This window comes from Rhamphochromis longiceps, linkage group LG2 (assembly GCF_057381845.1).
Source record: "Rhamphochromis longiceps isolate RC_006_pf linkage group LG2, R_longiceps_female_GT1.1, whole genome shotgun sequence".
NCBI classification, from domain to species: Eukaryota; Metazoa; Chordata; class Actinopteri; order Cichliformes; family Cichlidae; genus Rhamphochromis; species Rhamphochromis longiceps.
Window position 1 is genome coordinate 14,796,916 of NC_140558.1, and position 21,952 is coordinate 14,818,867.

The window sequence follows — 21,952 nt, forward strand, 5'->3', positions numbered from 1 at the left end:
CTTTTTCACCAGTGACAGTACGACTGTCTCTGTGGTCAACACTCGACAAACAAACGATCACAAACAAGAATTAATGAGACTTTACTTGCAAAGGTTCTCTTTTGTGCTTATAACATGGAGATGCTCACATGCAAAGTTTAAAACAGTCTTTGTTTGTTTTGCAGAGGACGACTTTTCAGCTGCTGGAATAAATTCATGGCACTGCAGCAACAGCTTTACGGCATGTTTCAGAAATATTTATATTTATATTTCCACGGCAACTTCTTCTAGAAGATATTTTAACCACCGTATGTGGAAAAACTCGCAATACATCAAGTATATATAGCACACTTGGGGCGACCGTGGCTCAGGGGGTTGGGAAGCGTATCTGTAACCGGAAGGTCGCCGGTTCGATCCCCGGGCTCTCTGTCCTGGCTCTTGGTCGCTTTGTGTCCTTGGGCAAGACACTTTACCCTACTGGTGTTGGCCAGAGGGGCCGATGGCGTGATATGGCAGCCTCGCCTCTGTCAGTCTGCCCCAGGGCAGCTGTGGCTACAACCGTAGCTTGCTTCCACCAGTGTGTGTGAATGAATAGTGGCATTGTAAAGCGCTTTGGGTGCCTTGAAAAGCGCTATATAAATCCAATCCATTATTATTATCCATTATTCTACGTCAGACCCAATGCTGAGCCATTCAGATCAGCTCTGGGAATCTCTGGAACTGTGCAGGAGCTTCTGTTTGTAACACATAACACAGTCCACATCGGCAACTTGTCCAGCTGACAGACCACCACCAGCTACAACAAAGCAGCTCTGAGCCGTCTTCTACTTCACGGTCACCATGAATCAACACATTTTTCATAAAAGCAATTAACAGTATTCGTATATTTCTCCCAATCAGCTGTTCGATCGACAGCCAGAACACAGAAATGATAAAAGCCTCATCGCTCCTCTCCCCATCCCGCTGCCCCATCATTTTAATATTTGGCTGTTTTTGGACTGCGTGTTTTATCCCACTTTTAAATCAAAGCATAGTTACATCACACACACACAAACACACCTTCAGTGATCTCCAACCTCAGCTCACCGCCTCACTGTGCGTCTCGGTTTATGAGTGTTTATTCAGCGTGTTTATTTGGGTCATGGAAGAGATAAGATCAGCTGATAGCGTTTACGGTTTCATAAACGACTCATGAGACATGATCAAAGAGCCAATCAGCAGAGAGCATAGGAACCTGAGCGGTGGACAAGCTGATGAACGGAGCCGGAAACAGAAGACGCGCTGAAGGAGAGAAGAAGAAGAAGGACACAGGAAGGAAGATGTAGGTCAGAATAACGTCAGCGAAGGGAAAAGGGGGGGAGAGCGGTCATGACTTCACTGAGCAGGAGGAGGAGGAAAGGTGGAGTGACAGAGGAGAGGGCGCCCTTGGTAAGACCCTCCCCCCGCTGCTGATGCAGGTGTGTTTCACCTAACTGAGTGTGAACCTCCCTCAGCATGCAGCTCACATCCTCCTCACGTGGCTCTGACTCATCCCCATCCTTTCTTCATTCCTACCATCATGCAGCCTTCCCTCGTTGGCCACTCTGCCCTTTTCTCCACTTACAGTTTCCTCGTATACTCTTTTTACCCTCGTCCATCAGAGGACAGTCTGATTGAATGTTACCACTCCTCCCTCCATCATCCTCCCTTCCCTCCACCACAGCCATCAATCAATAAAACCATCCCTGAACATGACACGCATGCACAGGCACACACATGAGGACATCCCACGTATGTAGAACATGTCCCAGAACATCAGTGCACACGTGACGCTGCAGCAGCGGAAGGCGATACGAGGCTGCGGCGTGCTTGTAGTGCTGCACTGACTCTGAATAGCGACAAAGACTGTAAGCTTCTCGACATGAATCAGACGCCGGGAGGAGGAAGCAGCTCGGCGAGGAGCAATTCTGCTCCTGTTTCCAGGAAGGATTGTGTTAACCGTCTCTGCAAAGATACAAACCAAACATAAACACGTGTGCAGCATCCAATCAGGTGAGGGGATTCACTGCAGGTCCAAAAGTCAAACTGCGTCAGAGCATTTACAGGAAGGCTCTCAGAGCCTCCAGACGCCCATTTAAGGCATTGATGCAGTGATTTACTGCTGACCTGCGTGTGATTGAGAGCAGATGTTTGCTCGTGTTTCATTGAAGCCTTTCTGTCGCTCCCCACGTTTATTCCAACTGCTGCGAATGTACACTGGCTCTGACACTCTGACCCCATATCGGGTCGAGTTCAGGTGAGCGCGAGGAGGCGGAGCTTTGACTCCTGCCGATCGAAGTCAGGGCTCAAATTTTTGCAGTCATCAAGCATCAGTTGAGGGAGAAGTGGAAGCGACCAGAAGGTGAGAGCAGCACGTACGTGCCCGCTTTTGCACAAAGCAGGTCCTGACTTGTGCCAAAGAGCCTGAGATGTGACTTTAAATGAGAGGTTTTGCTGAGTGACCGCACGGCGCTCCGTCATCCCCTCTCTGAAAGCAAACGGCAGCAGAGGCGGGTTTATTCCTCCCTGACACCACGGCCCGTCAGCATCACTCAGAGTGTCTCTGAAGCCGTTACTGCTCGAACGGGCAGATTAAACAAATGAGCATGAAATTAATGCAGAATACTCACATCTTTGAAGTTACTGACAGACAAGAGACGAAGGCTCTGCGCTGAGCCTCCGCCTCGTGCTGGAACAGCAGAGGTAATGTGCAATTGAATGAGCCTGACCTCTGAGATCTGCTCACTATCAGCTCCTTCAGAAGGCCCTCACTGTGTAATTCTGCTGTTTTGGGGGGTGGAGGTGTGGTGGGACCCATTTGTGGTTAATGTGTGCCTGAGCGAAAGCAGCGAGACGCTACCAACACGAAGAGTCCGCCGGGACAATCGTGCATTAAACCTGGGCTATTTATAGCACGCCTGCACGTGGGAGAGCTATCTGGGCTAAAAGGAGAGAGTGGATGTGGAAAGGCCAGCGAGGCTCTGCGGTGGAGCTCCAGCATCCTTCGTTTCTATCTTTAAACACTCAGATTCCTCAAAGCTTATCTCTGGGTTGGCTAAGCGCGAGCGCCGCGTCTTTCCACTGGACTCAGAGTTACACAAGCTGAAATCATCTCGTTAGCTGAGGTCACCCTTCAAAGGTGAACGCTTTTTTAACTCTTTAAGAAAAATATGAAGCAAGAAAAATCTCAAAGAACACACAACTATCTGCAGACGGGTCCAGAAAGGACACAAGCCAATCACGAGGAGCAAGGAGGCCACACACAACTGGTACAAACATTAGCTTCTCTGGTGATTCATAACTTGAGTGAAATTAGGCTGTCATGTTTTTGTACATGCATCACACCTCCTCCAAACTTTGTGCCAAAAATCACGACAATAAAAATAGCGGAGCGTTGATAATAACGTGTAACTTTATTGATCCACACGCAGGAATCAAAGCTCGGCTGCTGTCCTGGCAGCTGGACGCAGGCCTGTTGTAATGTTGCGCAAGGTCAGTCACAAGTCCGGTCATGTGAGAGCTGTCCCAACTTCCCTCAAACACACACACACACACACACACACACACACACACACACACACACACACACAAGCAACACCATACAAGGTCAGGCTCTCTAGACTGCACACCGCAGGAGGCTGAGAGCGGAGCACTGGGTGGTGTTTCCAGGTTAGCGAGTTTCAGAGACCGGGCTGCCCTCAGGGCCTGCAGCTCCAGATCAGCTGAGATTACCAAACAGCTGATGTTGCAACAGCACTCACTGCAGAATCACTGAAATAATCCCGGAACACAAAAGGAAGTAATCGATGCTTCGATCGACACCTTTCCCAAACTCCTGATCCTCTGAGCAGCGAATCCACGATTAGTCTGCTCCCCGTGGCTTTAGTGCGATCATGAACATATTTTATCGGGACTTGAAATGACCCAAGCTCAGTAATAAGGAAAAGGAGGCGTGGCACAGACGTGAAGGTGAGGTGACGGACGCTCCCATAGAGCTGAAAAATGGTGATGAGAGGCGGCGGATGAAGAAGGTGTAATCACATCCAAGCTCCGCATAAAGAACTGACATGGAGGAGATAAGGCCTTTAATGCCCACTTTGTTGTAAGTCACTTTGACAGGAAGTGCTTGGTGCAGGAATCTGACGGCCCACAGAACCACAGCAGGAGAACACAAGCTGACGCAGTGATACCTGCAGCTGATCGCAGTCACAGGGTCTGTTTGAAGGTTCACTGCGACACACCTGCGAGCGGTGGAAGGATTTCAACTTCCACGCAGCCGGTAAAGAAAGGATGAGCTTAATCACAGCAGACAAAAAAGTGCCCCTCCCTCCTCCCCCCACAAAGAGCCAATTACCTGCCGTTTGATTATTGAGGCACAAAGTGAGACAGTGAAAGCTCACAGGGGTATATGCCAAGGCTGAGCGTTTAGTCCATTTGTCCCGAGAAGCTTGACTGAGCGCCACAGCGTTTTTCCCTCGCCTCCTCCTGCGACAGCTCACCGTGTAAACTCAACTTTAATCTGCTGATTGACCAATAACATGCAGATGATGCCACAAACATGCAAACATGGTTCCGTCAGGCTGCTGTAACATAGCTTGGTTGCTGAGATCTCTGATCCATCCATTCTGCTGCATGGGGACTCCCAGAGCAGCTCTGCATGACTCACAGCTCAAAATAATCCTCCTTTCTCTGATACCGAGCCTCCGTGCAGAACTTCAGTTCATCCTTGTTGATTGGCTGCCCTTCGCTAACAGCAGGATGGTGGAGCCTGAGCTCAGCAGCAGCAGCAGCAGCAGCAGGAGGGAAACGACCTGCTCTACCACACCGAGCTCTTCACACTCATTCAGACAGAGCCACGGGACGTTTGTCCATCAGAATTTCCAAGGCACTGATGGGACAGGGGTCACAGGTGTGTCTGTGCACAAGAGAAAGCCCCGCCCCCAGATCTCTGTTTCCTTACAAAGACAAACAGCTCAGAGCTGGAACAGGGTCTGGATTCTGGACTTACTCTTTTCTGTCTGAGAGAAGAAAGAAGAAACTTTACACAACGTAAATGTGCTATTACAGTGTGTGTGTGTGTGTAAACCACACACACTTGTAATAGGTGTATATGTGTGTGTCCTGTCATAGTGTGTTTGTTACTATCTTTAGCTCTTATCCTGGTCTCATGACCAGTTCTTCCACAGAGTGCTGCTGACTCGAGGAGCTGCTGCCAGACAAACAGGAGTGTGTGTCTGTGTGTGTGCGCGTGTGTGTGTATAGTGATGAGTAAAACTGAGGCCAACTGAAGGAGGAAGTGAGATGCTGCTAAACCAGAGTGCTGTGAAGTACTGGCTGTTCCCATCACTGCTGCTGCTTCAGGGTGTGTGTGTGTGTGTGTGTGTGTGTGTGTGTGTGTGTGTGTAGTGGGGTATAATGACTTGTCCTGCTGAGGTGCCATTTTTATGTTGTATATTTAAAGCAGGACTGAAACAATGTGTGATCACAGATCTGAGAACAGCCCCACCCTCTCCTCCGCCTTCACACAGGTGTCCGTTCTTAAATCTCCCAGTAGGAACCCTGGACCTCCTCCAGCAGTGGGAAACCGTCCTTCAACATGATTTTCATTTCTGGGTGGTGATGAGATGTCATAAAGAGCCACGGCCGGCCAAGACTATGTCTGTGTGTCAGCCTGCACCAAAGGTCATGACCTTCAGTGTGATCAGACCAAAACTCTGGTGGATGCTCTGTGTGAGAGCTCTGCCCAAAGACATCACAGGTGAAGCATCTTTCACCTGTGAGGTGATTAGGGCTGAACGATATATCGCATTTGCGATAATATCGCGACATGATCAAGTGCAATTTTCTAACCGCAAACGCTGCGATTATACTCTGGACATGTCCAAATTCATGGGCTGCATCCTCCTGAGGCCGCATTTGTAGACCGATTACGTCACAGCGACGCGCCGAAGGCTGTCCAAATTCGTAGACTCCTCCGAATGTAGCCGACAAATGCGTCCTCCTTTTCCCCGAATTTGAAGGATGGGTCGGGTGTGTCCTTCGTGGCCTACCATATCCCAGAATTCATAGCACGGCCCAGCCAAACTCCAGTTTCCAACAATGGCGGCCGCTACTAAGTTTTAAAATTACTCATACTAATTTTTCTGGGTCACAAAATAAACTTTTAACATATTTTCAGGCGAGAAAGTAGCTGTGTAAACATCAAATATCTGCTCGGTTTATCAAGATATCGCATATTTGCAAAAGTGCTTCGACGTTTTCGGAGGCGTCTGCTACCCACCAGCTCGACAGCTAGCCGGGAGCTCGAGGGTTACTGATGCGGCCGAGAACGGCACAACTCCCGGCACATCATTTTCAGATCACCGCAGACTTTCGCTGCTCGGGTTAAACGTAATATATAAGTCACTTAGACAACCTAAAAATGTTATTGTTGGGCTTTTTTCAGTGTTTTGTTTGTTCGTGAGTAAATCGGTTTGGCTGAGATTAAAGTTATTAGATTAGATAAAATAAAACTTTATTAATCCCCCGGGTGGGTTCCTCCTTGGTTTTCACACAGCTGACTAAACGTCAAACAGAAAACTTATTAAACAGAAGTATGAGACAGTCGAGAATTTACACCAGTGTCTGGTTATATTTTAGATAGCAAGAAGCAGACGGCCGAGTTTATTAAGCTCCACCGAGACAGCGGTGACGCTAATCAGAAGGCTAGACCGTCCAATTTCACGGCCGTTTACTTCCGGCCTACCCGACCTTCTGAGGACCAGTGCGGCCTCTTCAGCTTTGCCTCTGCCACTTGAAGATGTCGTGGAGGCAGAGTTGAATAGTTACCTGTTGACCCCTGTCATTGACGGAGAGGATGATCCCTTAGCCTGGTGGAAGGTGCACAACATTCACTTTCCACGACTGTGCAAGATGGCCCGCAAATATCTGTGTGTGCCAGCCACAAGTGCCCCCTCAGAGCGTCTGTTCAGCACTGGAGGGAATATAGTGACCTGCACTCGCTCATCCTTAAAGCCAGCAAAAGTAGATATGCTGGTCTTCCTAGCAAAAAACCTGTGAGCTAGGATGATTATGGCTAGCTGAGCCATACTCATTGTTTATACAATTGCTATTATGTTTGCACTTTATGTGTAATGTTACTGACTGCAGAGATCAGTAAGATGTGTGTATTTTTTATTTATTAGTTTTATTTATTTAATATTATTTTTTAATTTAATGACTGTCTAGTAGTTCACAGATGTCGAAAAACTGAGTGTGGTAAAGCCACCGATTTTTTTTTATGTATATTTCTGCAATCTGCACATTGCACTGACTTTCATTTTAATGTTTACACCAGGGTTCCTTGTCAGCACTTTATGCTCAGATGTTTGTAAGCTAAAAATAAACTATTGTGTATGTTCAAATATACTGTTGTGATTGAAGAAGTTAAATAAAAATGTCAGTCATCAATTCATGCATCACCTCATGTCATCATAACAGAGGTCTGTCTTCCAGGAAAGAACAGTTTAAAATTAATGTAATATAGTATTGGCCATACTATATGATGTATTGCTTGTCTTTGTTTAATAATACAGAAGACAAAGACCTTAAAAAATAATCGCATATCGCATCGCAATCGCAATATTGGGGCAAAAAAATCGCAATTAGATTATTTTCCATAATCGTTCAGCCCTAGAGGTGATTAATCTCAGTTTAATGATCTAATCCAGCTGCAGAGTTACTGGAGTTCTAACCCAGCTGTAGGAAACTGTCAGGAACACTGATAACTAGTGGTGCAACGGATCAAATATCTCATGGTTCGGATCGGATCAACGGTTTTAAGTCACGGATCGGATTTTCAGATCAGCAAAAAAAGGAAAAAAAAGACTATTTACTTATTTAAGTATTTTTTCCTATTAAAAAACATTCAGCTCAAGACTCATTCCATGCACTTATATAAAAATAAATTAAGGTGCAATATGGACTTTATGGACAATACTGGGCATCCTCTGCACACGGCCATAAACAACCAGAGGAGTCTGTTCAGCGAGAGGTTGCTTCTCCCAAAGTCAAGGATGAGCAGACTTAAAAACTCCTTTGTCCCACACGCTATCAAACTGTTTAACTCCTCGCTGGATGGGAGAGGGAGGGGAAACAGGGGGACAAAGGAGAGGGGGGACAAGTAAGCTGTAGTGCCTTTTCCCTGTGCAATAGTTTTTGTTAACATCCAACGGTGTAATAGACTCACAATACTTGAAATGTGCCGTTACCTTGTATTCTTATTCCTATTTATCCCTTTTGTATACTCTGTATTTATGTATGTGTATATGTGGTATATTTCTGCTCACATTCTGCAACTTCTGTCTGTACTATGCTACTGGAAACTGAATTTCCCAGAGGAACCCATGGGATTAATAAAGTTTCACCTAATCTAATCTAATCTATAGGGCAGTACAGGGCTTTGTATCTACCACTCCGCTGTGATATAATGAGTGGTCACGGTCATGTGGCTTTCCGTTGCCCTGGAGCTCCACCCATTTGTAGTTAGGGCAACAGAAGATGCCTGGGACAGTTCAGCTGTAACTTTAAACTTTTCCTGCTTATACATGCTTGGAACGATCTTGTCACAGAAGTGGACACTCAGCGTGGCTCAAGCACGTTCATCATAGTTTAACCCCTTGTTATGCACAACGGAGTACGGCCTCACGTCTGCAGCTAAACACCTCAGTAGCTTTTGTAATAGCTTTAGCCCAGTTGGATTGGGCAGCAAAGGGCTGCTTAAATGCCGCAAAGTCCTCTGCTCCTCCACTTGGACCGCTAGCACTGACCATAACTACCGCTTGACAGACTGACCACCATACACATACTTTTCACGTGTGTGCCGAACCGTGGAGTGGGATCGGTTCGGATTACGGATCAACCGTGATCCGTTGCACCACTACTGATAACAGCCTCCTGCTGAGCTGAGTGAGCATCTCACCACCTCACGTCTAACTATCTGTTAGCTGTGGTTCTAAGATTGTTCATGCAGGCTCGGCACCACAAACTCCTGAATCCTGAATTACACTCAGTCCCACTCAGCGTTCATGAAACTGTCATACTTTTATGTCTCTGGTGCGTCTGTGAAGCTCCGCCCTCCCTCGTTACTGCCACAAGCTTCAAATGTGAGCAATGACCCAACCTTAGCAGAGATGAAGTGAGGACCAGACAAATTGTGGTCAAGAGCGCGACGTGGGGAAGTGCTCGACCTCAGGCTGTTCTGTTTTGACATAGCCAAAAGTACGCTTCTAGATTCTGTTTCTTTCTTCTTTTCCTCCCCTTCGTTCCAAATCCTCATTTCATCCCCCTCTTTAAGTCTAAAACCAGAAGCCCAGGCACGAGTCAGCCAATCAGAACATTTTGATTCATTTCAGTTTCAATGTTGAGAAACAAAACTTCTGTTTTTGGTTTTTAAGGGAATATTTCTGTGAGCGTCTCTTCTGCTCGCTGAATGAGCCACATGTCAGAGACTTCCTGTCCAGCTTGACAATGCGACAAACATTGTCCGTATGCAGGGTTTGGGTCCATCCGTCCGTCGTGGCTCAGACTCGCAAGGGTTAACAAACAGAGTCCGGGTTTCTTTGGGTTCGTGCGTCGTGGAATCCGGCCCGTCTACCTGTCTCTCTTTCTTCCTGCTGGCAGATCCGTTACACTGATCTCACCTCCAGCCAACCTCTGTCACTCTGAAACCTAATCTGGCTTCATCCACCCCCCCACACCACCCCGCCTTCACGACTCCTCCACCTCTCAGGCAGGGAGAGCAGCAGAGGCGTGGGGCTAAATCTAGCCTGAGTATAAGAGGCTAATGATGCAAGGATGGAAATACGCACGTTAAGCTGACCAGTCTTTACCAGACTCGACAGGCCGGAGCTGTGCTAACACTCTTCCTGTTGTCCCGTCCTGCCCTCAGGTAAATTATATCCACCTGAGCTGAAGAGCCATCCTTGAGACACAGCCTGGCAGTCGCTGGACTTATTGACTGGGCTTCCTGGGATGTAGGCAGATCCAGTAAGACTTCAGATTAGCAGTAAAGGCTAAATCCGACTATTCTTGGGGCTGATGGGTACAAGTCTGAGACGGGGGGGGGGGGCAGGTGTTTTTTAATTACACCCATAAACAGAAAATCAAAGCCCTGCAACAGTAGAGAACACCTGGACCCAAAGTGTGAACATTCAGACAGTGTGGAGTGACAGCGAGGTGCAGAACGGTGATGGAGCGAGGAAAACGAAGGCGAGCGGCTGGCGGAGTTGGCTCTGCGGGGCTGCTGGGTAATGGGATCTGAGGGGGAGGGCCGATTTAAAGCTCAGGTATAAGAGTGTTGGTGGCAGCTGAGATAGCATGGAGGCCGAGTAGGGCTGCTCAATTAATCGAATTTTAATCACGATTATGATCTGGGCTTTCAACGATCATTAAAAATGACTGAGCCGATTATTAGCCCCTCCCTCATTTATCCGCGACACCTTAAAGGCCGGTCCGTGAAAATATTGTCGGGCATAAACCGGTCCGTGGCGCAAAAAAGGTTGGAGACCGCTGATTAAGAGGACCCGAGGGAAGCTCGGAAAGCTAAGCAGAAGTTATTTGGAGAGGAGAGTGACTGCCATTGGTTGAAAAGAGAGGTTAAAAAAAAAAACTTCAGTGGTGTTGCACACTATTTTATATTATTTTTTAAAGTCATTGAAGCCGGTCAGAGCAGCACGCTCCGTTTTGTGTAACTATTTTTAAATCCCTGTAGAATCTGAACCACGTAAGCTAGCGCAATAATTTGTTTTGCATATGAAACCGGAGGAGTTGTACTTACATCTTATGCCATCAGCTTGTCCTCGGTCACGGTTTCCTTCCACATAAAGCTTTGCAAAAATTGCATAGAAAGCGCTTGCAGGAACAAAAACATAATATCCCAGAAACACGCTTTGCCGATCCGATCAGCTGTTCGTAACACTTCCCACAGTGAAACAGACGTCAGCGCGAACTATCAAATGTCCGCCATTTCCTCCCCGAAACCGGAAGTGACATCATTTTCGCGGAAATGTAGTTTTTTACTTGTAGGCCTTAAAAGCCTATACTGGTCATGTTTGACTTTTCTGAATAGTTTCTGGGATACTTAGAACTCGTATTGCACTGCTGGAAATAGCTTATTTTGATGCACCTGCTGTTTTCTTTGCAAATTTGCATCATAGGATTGTTTTTTCATTTTTCCTGCAGTGTATATAAAAATTGGTGATGAAAGAGGAGAGTCGGCCACACTGAACTGAACTGGTTTCACTTCCAGTTGAACACACAGAGACGCTCCAATGGACCGTCGGCACAGCTAAACATGGAGAGGAAGGCCTCATCGTGATAAATTAAAGAAACATGAAGTTAAGCTTAGACCGAGTGTCCTCTGTATCCTCCACAGTTTCCCTTTCAGAGACCTGTGCTGATTGAAGTGCCACTGAGCACGCTTTATCCCTCAGTGTCTACGCACTTCTAGTCTCAGGTGTCCGGCCATCCCAGTATCTCATTCCAGAGCGCTGTAGCTCGCCCTTTAGCTGCTCTCCATCCATCAGCCCAACCAGTTTTCAAGATGAAAACTGGAATTCAGTTTTCCAGATGAAATTACTTTATTTAATCTTATACCTCAGGGTTTTACTGTGAAATATACACAACAGCAGCTGTATATTTTACCTGCCCTGTTTCTGAGCCCCGCCCCGGTCTCCTCTCACCTAGTTTCCTACAGCTCATTATTTAACCTCTCACCTGTGAAGCTGTACCTGCACCTGCTTCCATCATGTCTGCGAGGACTTCAGGGATCAGAGGATCTGACAGGCTCCTCAAAGCTGTGCTAGCCATTAGTGGAGCTGATCCCTGCCATACAAACACACCCGACCCAAGCTCATCCACCTCCCTGTGCTCCTACAGCATTGCCTCCACCCCTCCTCCTCCTCTTACTTCATGCAGTCCACATGCTTGTTTTTGCACTGAGGTGCTTGTTAAAGGAGCAGGAGTACCCATCATGCCTTTCTGCTCCTCCTCTTCATCCTGTGACACGTTCTGAATTTTATTACTGCCCCAAATTATTCCTGTGAACTTCAACCTCACATCGCTCGCACTGATCCCACTAATGTGCATCCAACCACCCTCCAGTAATCCACATCTATCACAGCCCCCCCAGCTCCACCCACCTCCACCTCCACCCTGTTAATCTATATTTTCAGTCAGACACAGTTTGTAATCTCTTAACAGGATTGAGAAAATCAGAGAGAACCTCATCAGGTCAGCAGGGCAGGGGATAATGAGTGCGTGTGTGTGTGTGTAAAGGAGGATGAAACTAACAAAGAAGGATAAAGGCTTCATCGCCAGCAGGTGGATTCTGTGGGAATCTGATGGTCAGAGGTTTCCTGACCATCAGTGACAAGAAGGAGTCCTGCAGCAGATGGTGAGGTCGCCACAGTGCCCTGACATCATTGAGTCGATCTGGGATTAAATGAGGAAGACTCAGACAGCCTAAACCATCCGAAGGACGGCGGCAGGTTCTCCAAGACAGAAGCAGGAGCGCAGCAGGAGCCTCGCCTTACGTTTGACCAATGCATCGAAACCGTTTTCACCAAATCTCAGATGCCTGCATGGCGCCACACCCGCTCATTCTGAAACTACAGCACTTCCCCCTGACCTTAATTCAAGTGTGACAGGTCAGCCAATCAGATTACTTCACTTTCATTTAAACTCACGGTCACGCCTTTTTGACCCGTCAGCTGATCAGATTTCATTAATCGAGGCCAACTATATGTGAATCCCAGCTGGTCAAACTTGTTCACAAACTTGTTTCAAATCTAAACTTAAAGATCTCATTTTCAGCCTCCGGACCAAACGGAGTCTGCACCTCCTCAGCCTCGCTGCCGTCCTTCCTGCTTCATAACCACGCCGTCAGCAAAACTGCAGCACGCCGCAGCAGAGCACACGCCTTCAACTTATTGTGACTAAAGAACTGCTGAGGCTCAGGAACACCTCAGACAAACAGAGCAAGGACGCCGGGAGGAAATACGATCCTTTTGCCTCGCAATACGATATGGCGAGTTGCAGCAGCGGCAGCAGCAGCGGCAGCGGTGGGCTTTAATCAATCATCAAGAGTCAAATTAGATAATGGCTCAGCGTGTGGAACCACCTGATTGCACACAAAGCCCCTACAGGTGAACTCAAACTCACAGAGGTGTAAGGCATCACTTCCCTGACCCTAAAACACCACAGACAGGAAGGTGGCGAGCTCACGGAGCGGGCTGAGGGCGGAGAAGGTGAAGTAACGAGCTGGAGGCTTGCAGGCCCTGCTGCCCTCTGCTACCGTGACATCCACGCACTCTGGACTTCTTTATCTGCTTGTCAATCAATCACAACAGCCAATCGATCAGCCTTTACTTCCTGGCACGGTCAATAACAGGAGCGGCCACAGCACATGCATCTGAGTCCAGAACCAAATTCAACCTGCACCCGTCTGTAGTGTGTGTCTGTAGCGCAGCTCAGACGTGTAAACCTCATGAAACCGTGAACACTCAAAGCTAATTACACGCCTAATCACATCCTGTTTGCACTCGTACAAACATAAACAAATCTGTGTGTGTGTGTGTGTGTTTCTGCAGGCTGCAGGTTACAGTGTGGAGCTGCATCAGTTCTTGGTCAGTTAACAACACCTACTGTGCGCGCAGTACACACACACACACACACACACACACACACACACACACACACACACACACACACACACACACACACACACACACACACACCAGTGATCCAGAGTTCGTCTGCAGGGCACTCTCACTTCTCTTCTAATGGAACGTGTCGTGTGTAACTAATAGAAAAATCTTATCACTGCTGGACATCTCTCACATACGCACACACACACACACACACGGCTGCTTTCTCAAGGTCGTTCTGATACTCGTAGGAAGTGTGTGTGTTTGAGTGTGTGATCTGCAGGAGGACAGACAGCAGTGAAAGCTTCAGGAGCATCAGAAACATCATGGCACACAAGCACTGATCATACAGACAACACCTCTGCCTCCCCTTCAATCACACACACACACACACACACACACACACACACACACACACACACACACACACACACACACACACACACACACACAGGTGTGAGTGCAGCCAGCTCATTAAGGGGTCAAACGAATTCAAGCTTTTAAATTCCTCCTTCTGTTTGTGTGTGTGCAGTATGTGTGCGTGCGCATCCTCTCTCTTTCCATCATCCTTTCCCCTCACTCTGTTTCTGTGCTCTTTCACTTCTCCTCAACCACCCACAGATCCCCACCCCTCCATTGCCTCCACCTTGTCTCGCTGTAGCAGAGCAGAAAGGTGAAGCCGAGCATCACGACACACCCCGCCCCTCCCTCTCAGTCGATGCTTCCCTGCATCTACAGAGTCACGACTCCTTAATGGTGCGAGAAGGGCAGCTGAGGCGGAGGAGATGGCAACGTGGAGGAAACAGCTGATGAATCTTTTTTCCTGCTTTCCTGAAAGCACCTGAATGCAACAATGGGACCTTTTTACCCAGGCTGAATCACAATGCGACGGCAAAATTAAGATATGATGGAGTACCTTTCTGTACATTTCACTCTGACACAAACAGACTAACAGCTGCCCATGAGCCAAATACATCCCATCGATCAACAACAAATAATCAATCAGCTTCTTTCCAAGACCGCGGCCACTAGTCACCTTTACCACTCTCAACTCGTTCCAGATGCTGACTAATGAAGCCAGTTTCTGTCTAATATGTGTTGACGCACCTGCTCCTGAGACCCAACGATCCGCTCACATTAAAGAAAGCTTAATCACCCAGTGACCCCCGAGTTTTACCATCAACACAGTAAAACCCACAGAGCTGTGGGTCACCCATAAACATGTTAAGTGGCAGACAGACACGCTGTAAAAGACGATGATTTGAATACTTCATCTAAGATTTTTAAACCTTAGGAGGATCGGGGCACGTGGCTGAAAGGTCAGAGTGCAGCCAAGAGCAAAAAGCGGCATCGTCCCAAACCAGCCATAAGCATCAATTATCAGAGCTCACGTGCAAACATCAGTTCCACAGAGGACCGATTCGCAGGCGCTCATTCCACTGACATCCCTGAAACTACAGATGGATCAGGACCAGCAGCTTTCCCGAGGATGCCTCAGCTCTCCGAGCAGCCCTGAAACCCACGCCGCTCCTGATCTCTCCTCTCCGAGTCTAAATATGGAAGTTATTTTTGCAGCCACGCTCGTCATCCATCTCTCCCCTCTCTCCCCAGGGAGCAGCTCTAATGCAGTGAGAGAGACGCAGGCAGACCTGCAAACATCAGCAGAGCCTCCTGCCTTCTCCATCACAGAAACCCATGCACCCCCATAGACACCCACACACCCATAGACACCCACACACCCATAGACACCTACAGACATAAAACTGAAGGAAGAAAAGGAGGAGGTGAGCAGCTCTTGGGAGAAAAGGTTCAAAGTTCAATGTTCCAGTGTCACTTTATCCTTGGTGTGTGTCTGTTTGTGCGCATGTGTGGGCGTGTGTGAAGTATGGGGCTGTCACTGTATCCTCCACCCCTCCTCGCCAGGCCACCCCACAATTTGTTTTGTAACTCTAGCAGCTTGGATGGGGGGCACTCTGACCTTTATCCTGGACTGTTGGTGTGTGTGTGTGTGTGTGTGTGTGTGTGTGTGTGTGTGTGTGTGTGTGTGTGTGTGTGTGTGTGTGTGTGTTGGGGCGCTGGTGTTGTGGGGTTAAAAAGGGCACAGTGAGAAACAGCTGTGCCAAAGAGCGGCACATACTAGACAGTAAATAAAAACACACAGACAGAAAAAGGCCTGGGGCTGCTCCACACGCCTCCCACTGCCTCTGAGCCCACTCCACGTCTAACAGAAAGGTCGCAGGTTCGATCCCAGCAGCGGACATGCCCTGAGCAAAACAAAAGGCCTTCCAGCCTTTCACACACACCATTTCAAAACAGTGCAGATGTGACACATGCTAAGCTGCACAGCTGCTGATTCTGCAGTGTGCTTCTCACACCGTAAAGATGATCCAGCAGGTTTCACGCACATAGAATAAGTGTGTTATATTTGCACGCATCACGGAAAGCTCAGCGTTCTTCAGCCATCAGCCAGCTGATCCCTCCAATCAGGAACCCTATGTGGAGAAACAGAAACACAGGTTGACAGTGACCTCATCCATGTACCATGTGACCTGATCCCTACTGAAGCTCACCTGACCCCTTCCTCCCCGCACACCTCTACGCGCATCCATATCACGGCATAGAGGGCAACGACGAGCCAGCCCAGTCACACTCGGCCAATTATGGAATTATGTAAAGTTGTAATAAACTTGCAACCAATGGCTACAAAGTCCCGGAAGTAAACATGTCAGACTCTCACTGCAGAGCTGTGTGTGTGTTTGTGTGTGTTATTTCAGCTGATGGCCAAGCAGCATCATGATTAAATGCACAGAAATACCTCAGAGCTGTTTTACATGAAACACCTGAAGCAGTGCAAGGATCAGGAGGCTTTGGCTCAGGGTCACTAGTGCAATGCAAAACAATGGCTAATTGCCTGCAGCTAACACTGTTCTGCAGTCCGACCATCACATGGTGTCATGTGACCTCACACAGAGGAAAGATTTCCTGTGGGTCGGCACTAAGGCAGCTCAGCCAGAAGATGGAAAACAACCCAAACTGTAAAGAGAATAATTTGAGTCTGATCACTGACCCACACTGCTGCAGGTCACATGGAACGCCTGTCTCTGCTCTGATTGGCTGTCTTCAGTGCTTCATTCCTCACACATCCTCCAGATCCATCCTCATCGGCCGTAACACACACGCTGCTGTCAGAGCAGCAGCACATTCTACTGAGAACGGTGTGTTTTCAAGACCTGAGCGAGCGAGCATGCACACTCTGATTGGTTTTGACTCGGCACTCAGAAAACATTAAACTTTCAGTCAAAAACACTTTGATTTTCTATCAGGAAAAAGAGACTAAAGTCCCCACAGAGAGAGTGTGTGTGTGTGTGTGTGTGTGTGTGTGTGTGTGTGTGTGTGTGTGTGTGTTAGCTGACTCATATCATCTGTATCCTGCTAACTTGGAGACAGACGACCGAGCCATCTGCTCACAAGGCAACAACAAATCAGTGACTTTTCCCAGCAACATTGCTCTCAGCAAGCCGCGTGATTGGCTGGCAGAAGCTGGACCTGAATATCACTGACTCAGACTCTGTTTGGTGGATTCAGACTTTAAATGTTGTAAATGTGGTGCCACCGACCAATCAGGACCAACTCGCACTACACAAGAGAGGAAATCCAGAGTAATCACGCTGCATCATTAAGACGGTGTCACTTTCTTGGCCTTTACAGCTTCGTCATCTCTCACGTGCTCTCCGTAGTTTTTTCTCTGCCAGCCGGCTTCTGTATCACGTGGTATAAGGCTCCGCCCTTGTCATTTGCTGAGCAGGAAGATTGAGCGCTTGTTTTCATGCAGATTATGTCCCCGATCAAAATGCCGTACAATCGTCATCTTTTTTTCTTTTTTCTTAAAATCGTTGTCATTTGGAAATGAGATCACACAAAAGTAGGAATTGAGATCGCAATTTTCTAACGATTAATTGTGCAGCCCTAATTCTTAGAGCGTCGCAGCTGCAGTGTCAGGGCTCAAACCTCCTCAGAATCTGGGTAATTTATATCTTGGGTTACAGACCAGTGAAGCCAGTGTAATGTAAGGATTCCAGTTCCCTTTCTCAGTCTGCCTCACAAACACCACAAGATCTTCCGCACTCATCATATGACCCACTGAGATCAGGTTTAAACTCAGCCTGGCTTCCAAATCTGATTTAACAAATACGACCAAACTGAGCTAATGGGAGCGATCTGCAGCTATCACCTCTGTGCAGGCCCTGTCCTTTACCGATATCCCAGAATGCATCTACCCGTCAGTACGACAGGATTATACCCAGACCAGACCTTGTTTGGGTGAGGTGAGAGATTTGCAGCTTTAACACCAAAAAAGTGTGTGTGTGTGTGTGTGTGTGTGTGTGTGTGTGTGTGTGTGTGTGTGTGTGTGTGTGTGTGTGTGTGTTAGAGATGGCACGATACCACTTTTTTATGTCCGATACCGATACCGATATCATAAATTTGGATATTTGCCGATACCGATATGAATCCGATATAGTGTGTTTTTTAATCAACAAAACTGTTTTTTTTTTTTTAATATCTTGCTGCATTTTGTATAAGTTCATACTCAAGTTTAAAACAACAACTACACTAAAGCTATTCTGTTATACCTGTATGCAAAAAAAAAAATATTTCATAGTTCAGCAATACTGATCAATCTAATAAACTTAAACCTACACCATCCTCCCTATTCTGGTATTTTAAAGAGTACTTAGCATAAATATTAAGCAACCTAACTAATAGGGTTCCAACTCCCAGCAACAACAAAAATAAATAAATAAAAAATAGGGAACCACCCCTCACGCTCCACCTCATGATGCTTAATCAACGTAATCAACCTTAATTTGATGCAGTGTGAAAAAAATGCACAGAAATCAATTATTTTTCAAGAAATATTAAATAGATTCAACATCTTTCTTCAACAAAATTGCAGACTGCACAGATGGTACCTTCCCAAAGGAAAAAGTACTATAGCTTACTAGGGTATATATATTAGACTTAATAGTTACTATATACAGTAATTGACTTCTATTCATTTTACATCAGATTAAAACTTTGGGTGTAAGATTCGGATAATTATTTATTAAAAGCTAGACATTTTAAATGAGAATAAGAAAGAAAAGTATGTCTTTGTGCCCCCTTTTCCCTGTTAATGCCCTATTGGCCCCCCCCCCGGCTAAACTTTGCTAGATCCGCCCCTGCACAGTTACCAGCCGTCAGCTACGTAGAAAAAGATCCTCGAGTAGAAAGTAATATTAAATAAATTCTAACAACAGCTGATCAAGCTTAAACGTGCTGCTGTTGTTCAGCCGCTGGTTTCCTCTTTCTGGTGCAAAGTGGGCCAAAAACAAACCAGAGAGACGGACTCGCGATAGAAAAGCCGATCAACTGATCATTAAGCAGTTTCATGATTGAAGTAGCAGCAGGAGAGGCAGTCGCTCCATATATGGCTTGTTAAGCTTAACGCAGGAATGCTTTACAAACATTCAGAGATGGACTTACACACTTGCTTTACTTCTCTCGGGGATAACTTTGTCGGAGATGAAATGCCGGGTTGCTAGCGAAGCTCCACATGCTATCCAGACCACCGACAGGTCCCGCATGCCACAGCCGCTCTATCACGTGATGCATACTGCTCCGACGTGCTAACGTTCTGAGATGAGTTACGGCGTGTTGCAAGTTTTGTGAGGTGCTTTCGTGATATTTAATGGATCGGATTACATTTTTTATTTTTCTCCGATATCCGATCCAGTAATTTAGGTCAGTATCGGACCGATACCGATACGTAATATCGGATCGGTCCATCTCTAGTGTGTGTGTGTGTGGAGGGGGGGGTGACTCTAAGTGTGTGGTAACGTAATGTTCACACACACGCACGCACACACACACAGGGTCAGTCCGCTGAGCTTCATAGTGATGACCTTTCACCTTTCAGGAGCAGACGATCTGTTGCAAACCCAGAGCTGACAACATTCATCATGCACGTCCATCTTTCTGCCACTGTCATGTAAACACACACACACATACACTCACACTCATAATTACCAAAGCTCCAAATATACGATCCAAAGCCACGGGGCTTCACACACTCCTGCAGTCAGCCAACAACATTATTCTGACAAATAACCTGTAATTCCCACCGCTGGCCGGCCGCCAACACAAAGCTTCATTCAACCCCCCCCCCCCCCCACACACACACACACACAGTGACAGCTAAAGCAGAAGTCGGCTGTTTGATGAGTAATTTGCTGCATTTCTCAGGATAAAGCAGGCCGGTTACCTGGAGGCAGCAAAGCTAATGTGTGCTGTTGTGAGTCTGGAGCCTTTTGTGCTTTTGTTTAACCAAAAACACACAAAGATCCAAGAGGGAAAAATGTCTGGAACGCTTCATAAAGAGCAGGAAGGAATCGTCTTTAGGTGAAGCTCAAAGGAAATCCATAAAGTCTGAAACCACGGCCTCAAATCAGATGGCTGGGAAGACACCGTTTGTCTCGGCACATCACAACAAATATAAAGGAAACGATCCTCGATCGTTGCGTTCTGCTAATTATTCTCACCTGTCTAGGTGTATTTATTCAGCACTTGCAGGCTCGAGCCTCTTCATACTGTAGGGGTTAGGGTTAGACCCAGACCCAGCAGTCTTAATAATCATATCACCAGGCAATTGGCGGCATTGGAAAGGAAAAACTCCCTTTTAACAGGAAGAAACATCCAGCTGAAGCAGGCTAAGGGAGGGGCAGCCATGTGCCGCAGCAGCCTCCACCCGAGAATCACTGAGTTCATGTGTGAAGCTGAGCTGAACGAAAGCTGGCGCCATGGTGGTGCAGAGTGGGGCTGCCACGATTAGTCGACTAGTCACGATTACGTCGACTATCAAAATCGTCAACGACTAATTTAATAGTCGACGCGTCATTTGAAGCTTTGTAAGAGCGTAAAAGACGCAGGAATAAGTAGTAGGATTTAAGAGTGTATAACGCACTGAAACAGAAGATGGCAGCACTGCATGTACAAGGATGCCAGCTGCCATTAAACCCCGAAGAAGAAGAAACTGTGTCCCAGAATTCATAGCGCGGCCCTGCTCAGTTTCCAACAATGGCGGCAGTTAGTTAGTTTTAATGTTACTCTTATTATTCTTTCTGGATCACAAAATAAACGTTTAACATATTTTCAGACGAGAATGTAGCTGTGTAAACTTCAAACATCTGCTCAGTTTATCAGGACACCACATATTTTCAAAAGCGCTCCGACGTTTTCGGAGACGTTTTCGGAGACGTCTGTTACCCATTAGAGCCGGTGAGAACACCGGACTCCCGGCAAATCGTTTTCAAACCCACCGCCGTCTTTCGCTACTCAGGTTAAACATGATATATAAGTCACTTAGATAACTTAAAATGTTATTGTTTGGCTTTTTTCCGTATTTTATTTGTTCCTGAGTAAATCGGTTTGGCTGAGATTAAAGTTATAGTTTTTACACAGCTGAACAAACTTCAAGCAGACAACTGATTATCAGAACTGTGAGATGCTCGAGAATATACTCCGGTGTCCTGTTATATTTTAGATAGCAAGGAGCAGACGGCTGAGTTTATTAAACTCCACCGAAACAATCTGCAAACTTCATTAAAATTTAATAAACTATCATCTTGTCTTTATTTTTAGTTAGTACAGACCTTAAACACTTAAAGCTAAAAGCTAATGATAGTTATATAAGAGCAGATGCTGCTGGTGCAATAAGCTGTACGTTTTACGTCCAATGGATGATGATCTGATTAGTCGACTAATCACAAAAATAATCGGTGACTAGTCGACTATCAAAATAATCGTTTGTGGCAGCCCTAATGCAGAGGCTGGCCCTGTCACCTCACAGGAAAGAGGTCCTGATTTCAAACACATGCTCATTAGGTCAAATGGAGACTTCTAATTGGCTGTGGGAGTCCGTGTGAATCGTGTCTCTATGTGTTAACCTTGTGACAGACCTGCAACCTGTCCAGGTGCCCCGCCTCTCTGCCAATGACAGTTCACAAAGGCTCCAACCAAACCACCCCCTGAAGTGGAAGAGGAAGGATGGGAGGATGGGGTCATTCTCGGCCTGTAACACCATTGTGCTCACTCTGTCCACATACAGTCGAGGACAGAAGGAAGCAAGGACAGGAAGAAGGAAAGGTAAGTAAAAAGGGTGCCAACAGAATGACGGATGAAAGAAAGAGAAGAACAGCAGATAATCAGAGGCGGAATGAAGGAAAACTGGAGAA

The 21,952-nt window shown here is 46.8% G+C and overlaps 1 protein-coding gene across 2 annotated transcripts in view; it reads right to left on the reverse strand.

The window, feature by feature from the left end:
• Positions 1–21,952, reverse strand: part of ppargc1b (peroxisome proliferator-activated receptor gamma, coactivator 1 beta) — a 58,051-nt gene that overhangs the window by 21,421 nt on the left and 14,678 nt on the right. The window contains exon 1 of one of the 2 annotated variants that reach the window (XM_085418246.1): positions 9,158–9,452. The exons of the other annotated variant lie outside the window; for it this stretch is intronic. Coding sequence (XP_085274372.1) covers positions 9,158–9,313 — 156 coding nt within the window. The 5' untranslated portion in view covers positions 9,314–9,452. Of the gene's footprint in view, positions 1–9,157; positions 9,453–21,952 lie in introns of those variants that run through there. 2 annotated transcript variants of the gene reach the window in all.